Raw genomic sequence first — 4,230 nt, 5'->3', positions numbered from 1 at the left:
AAACACAACCCGCCACTTTCGGGGAGTATAATTGCCCTAACTATGAAGTAGAAGGAAAACAGTGGAAAAAAATCAATTGATGCTTACCTGCTATAATATAATATAATATGGGCAGGTGGTACAATGGCATAACTTTTAAATAGAATCATTTACTACTGACCAGTGTCTTGGTAGGCAAGGAAACTTATTTGCTTGCTCAGCAGTCTATAAGTGCCAATTACTCTTTGTAGCAGGGAAGGGCAAGGCAAGCCGCTCAAGGATTGCGAGTGCAAGTATACGTGGATTAGGCATTACCGTTGGACAGAGAAATGAAAAATTTCGAAATTTTCGGGAGGTGCAAGAAGGGAGTTACCAAGATCGAAGGGAGGGTTGTCCTTCGGAAAGCGTCTCTTCTGGATGTCAAGGATTTCTCTGCCAGCGTTGGAGATCGTTTATTCGAATTGGTGGGACAGAAGGTGAATTTTCAGCTCGTCAGTTGCGACCATATAGATCAAGGTGAAATAATGAATTTGCATGATTATAGATTAATGTCGTCATGAATTCCTTGGCTTTGTTCTACAATCCATGTCAGTTATTATGCAAGTAGTTATAGTAGCCGTGAATTGATATGTTATTGCAGAAACGGGCCAGGGTTTACGTAGCCGTCCTGCTCATTTAGAATGGAAATATCTGCTCCCCTCGCTGGAATACGCTAGTAAGGATTCAGAACACCGAATCAGCTTCGAGTGGGCTCCTGAGATGGGAATCCCCGGCGCTGTACTGGTGACAAACAATCACCCCCGAGAATTCTTTCTGAAAGAGCTTTCCATTCAAATCCCCGGAAAAGGCGATATTCGTTTCCTGTGCAACTCCTGGATCTATCCCAAGTTGATGACTCGATTCTACTCCGATCTAATCGCTGAACGAGTCTTCTTTGCAAATAATGTACATAACGTCCAATTTCATTAACTTAGGTACGCTTTGCATCAAACTGCCCGTCTGAAATGAAAATATTAATAGTTATATATCCATGTGTGCAGAGCTATCTTCCGGATGAAACGCCGTTAGGTCTGGTGGCTTTGAGGAACGTAGAGCTGGTGAGATTGAGAGGAAATGGAACGGGCAAAAGGAATACATGGGATCGCATTTATGACTACGATGTTTACAATGATCTGGGCGATCCTGACACCAAGAAGGAGTTAGAAAGGAAAGTGTTGGGTGGATCCCAGGAATTGCCATATCCCCGCAGGTGTAGAACTGGTCGTCCGCGTTCTAAAACAATTAACTACCTGCTGCATATGGGTTAGACGATCAAATTAAAGTGTAGTTACTATATATAATTTCAATAGAACTTACGCTTTACGTGTTACGAGCGTTTGCAGGTCAGGCTTTCGAGAGCATGGACCGGCTATGCAGCCTTACACAGAGCTTCTATATTCCCTCAGACGAACAATTTCCGCAGGAGTGCCTTTCAGACTTCAGAGCTCATTTCCTCAAAGCTTTCTCTAAAGTAGTTATACCCGCCATAATGTCAGCTGTTAAGCCTGAGTTTGCCAGTTTGAAGGAAGTTCGTGGTCTCTATAGTAAGGGAATTTCATTTTTGACTAACATTACTGCCAGTTTAGCCAAAGAAGTCCTTCCCGGTCAGACGATAAAAGGGATTATGAATACAGACGATCAAGCTATCCTCAAGTTTCCGCTTCCCACTATTATTAGCAGTGAGTGGATTAATCGTAAATTTGAATTTAATGCATTTTGGGCACTATTAATTATGTTTGATAATTACTGAATGAAATCGGTGTCTGTGCAATAGGGGATGACGCTGCATGGATGACAGAGGAGGAGTTTGCCCGCCAGACGCTTTCTGGAGTGAATCCGATGGTCATTCAATGTTTACAAGTATGAAGCAACCGAGATTTTTAATTCTTCTTAATATTGTTATTATTATTATTAATACTGATGACCATACGAACTTCTTTATGTGATTACAGAGCTTTCCACCGTCCGGCCACCTGAACGCACAAATCTATGGTTCCCAACAAAGTGCAATCACCGCTGAACATATTCTTAAAAGCCTAGATGGCATCTCGGTGGAGGAGGTATTTAGTTCCTTCAGTTAAATTGTTAATTAGATTTAATGGTTCGTTAATGACTATATACTAGTATTTTGAATATTCTTCCGCAATACGATAGACAGACAACCATTAAGCATGCATGTCCATATAGCAGGCTATTAAATCGAAGAGGCTCTTTATATTGGACTACTACGACGCTTACATGCCCTACGTCGAGCTCGTGAACCAGCTTCCTACCAGCAAAGCCTACGCTACCCGTTCACTTTTCTTCCTGGCCGACACCGGAACTCTAAAGCCTGTGGCCATTGAGCTGTGTTTGCCTCCCACGTCGGTGGGCTTGGGTTCAAGACAAGTCTACACTCCTGACTATAGCGGTGAAGATGAAGGGTGGTTATGGCAACTAGCCAAAGCTCATGTGCGGGCAAACGATTCCGGTTATCATCAGTTGGTTAGCCATTGGTAAGAGATAACAATATCATTTGTGTTTTTAAGTTTGAACTTGTTAGAAGATTACTAACCACCTTTATCATATTCACATTCGCAGTGCTTCGTCTACTTAGAAATTATTTATAAAGTTTTTCCTTTTCTTTCAAATGCAGGCTCAGGACTCATGCTGTGGTGGAGCCATTTATCATTGCTACCCATAGACATTTGAGCAAACTGCACCCACTTCACAAGTTGCTGATACCTCACTTTCGCAATACTATGGAGATCAATCGATCAGCTCGTCAGTCGTTGATAAATGCAGGAGGCATAATCGAGCAATGTTTTACGAGTGGTAAATATTCTATGGAAATTTCGGCCAAAACATACATGGATTGGAGGTTCAACGAGCAAGGACTGCCGGCTGATCTCCTTAAAAGGTGATGTTATGACCATAACCATGTTGTAACTTTTTGTGAGACTAATAGATGAATGCACTAATATAATAAGCGTTTTCCAGGGGTATGGCTGTGTCCGACCCAAGTGATAAAGCAAAAGGTGTGACGCTTGTGATAGAAGATTATCCGTATGCAGTGGACGGGCTTGAAATATGGGCGGCCTTGAAATGTTGGGTATCTGACTACACATCGCTGTATTACAAGGACGACCAAAGTGTAGAGAGCGATAGAGAAGTTCAAGCATGGTGGAAAGAGATCGTGGAAGTGGGTCACGGAGATAAGAAGGGTGATGAGGGAGGATGGTACAAGATGAAGAGTGTGGAGGATGTGAAAGAAGGCATTACCACACTCATTTGGATCGCTTCTGCGCACCATGCAGCGGTTAATTTCGGGCAGTACGGCTATGCGGGATTCATGCCCAATCACCCCAGCACCACCCGGAAACTTATTCCAGAGAAAGGATCCACACAATACTCAGACTTCCTTCGTGACCCGGAAGCCTATTTCCTAAAAACTGTGTCCAATCCAAAGACCTGTGCCACTACCATGGCTGTCCTGGAGCTTCTGTCGAAGCATTCTACCGGCGAGGTATACCTGGGGCAGGGCTCCGCCTCCGATTGGACAGATGACTCTCGCGTTGAAACAGCATTCCAATGCTTTCGCTCCAAGCTACTTGAGATAGAGCAGAATATCAAGATTAGGAACACAGATCAAAGGTTGAAAAACCGGCGCGGCCCCGCAGAGGTTCCCTACACGCTGTTATACCCGGGCACTTCCGATACTGGCGAGACAGGTGCTGGACTTACATTTCGAGGAATTCCCAACAGCGTCTCTATATAGTATATAGTGCCTTCACTCCGTCTCTTAGTTCGTAGATATACAATATTCTTGTGCTACACTTTCATGTTTGAGTGAACTATATCCTTTAATAAAGTTATTAACGTACTCGATATCCTGTTTTTATTTTAATATGTTTCGGTAAAATGACAAATTCGTTGCGTTTCATAATATACAGCTGATGTTCAAACTCTATTTTATTAATTTATTATTTTTTAAAGAATTGATGTATATCCTTTATTTTATTTTATTTACTGAAGGGTATTTTCAATCTTTATTTTATATTGCCCGAGTTTATTGTTTAGTTTTAATAGGGTTTAAAAATTCATAAAATTTTATTATTAAATTGATAATTATATATCAAATTTGATAGTAATAGGTCAATAATATTTTTGATATGGTTATCTTTATTTTTGATATTATTTTCTTTATTTTCATATTATATGGTTTTATATTTT

The 4,230-nt window shown here is 41.3% G+C and overlaps 1 protein-coding gene across 1 annotated transcript; it reads left to right on the top strand.

Moving 5' to 3' along the window:
• Nucleotides 1-217: 217 nt before the first annotated feature.
• Nucleotides 218-3,904, top strand: LOC149248020 (linoleate 9S-lipoxygenase A-like). Its single transcript, XM_089455982.1, has 9 exons — nucleotides 218-495; nucleotides 620-924; nucleotides 1,020-1,281; nucleotides 1,362-1,697; nucleotides 1,793-1,878; nucleotides 1,971-2,078; nucleotides 2,209-2,513; nucleotides 2,654-2,917; nucleotides 2,998-3,904. The coding sequence occupies exons 1-9, from the start codon at nucleotides 309-311 to the stop codon at nucleotides 3,773-3,775; spliced, it is 2,631 nt and encodes an 876-aa protein (XP_089312108.1). The 5' UTR covers nucleotides 218-308; the 3' UTR covers nucleotides 3,776-3,904.
• The last annotated feature ends 326 nt before the right edge of the window (nucleotides 3,905-4,230 follow it).

This window comes from Pinus tabuliformis, chromosome 7 (genome assembly GCF_031772625.1).
Source record: "Pinus tabuliformis cultivar Carrire ecotype Pingquan chromosome 7, CPIR1, whole genome shotgun sequence".
Classification (NCBI taxonomy): Eukaryota; Viridiplantae; Streptophyta; class Pinopsida; order Pinales; family Pinaceae; genus Pinus; species Pinus tabuliformis.
Note: the sequence above shows the minus strand (reverse complement) of the source record. Positions and strands in the feature narration are given on the sequence as shown.

Excerpts from the sequence above, each read along its gene's own strand:
- LOC149248020 (XM_089455982.1), top strand. The coding sequence starts at position 309 with ATGAAAAATTTCGAAATTTTCGGGAGGTGCAAGAAGGGAGTTACCAAG. Across the intron at positions 496-619 it reads TTGCGACCATATAGATCAAG|AAACGGGCCAGGGTTTACGT; the intron begins GTGAAATAATGA and ends ATGTTATTGCAG. Across the intron at positions 2,079-2,208 it reads ATGGCATCTCGGTGGAGGAG|GCTATTAAATCGAAGAGGCT; the intron begins GTATTTAGTTCC and ends TCCATATAGCAG.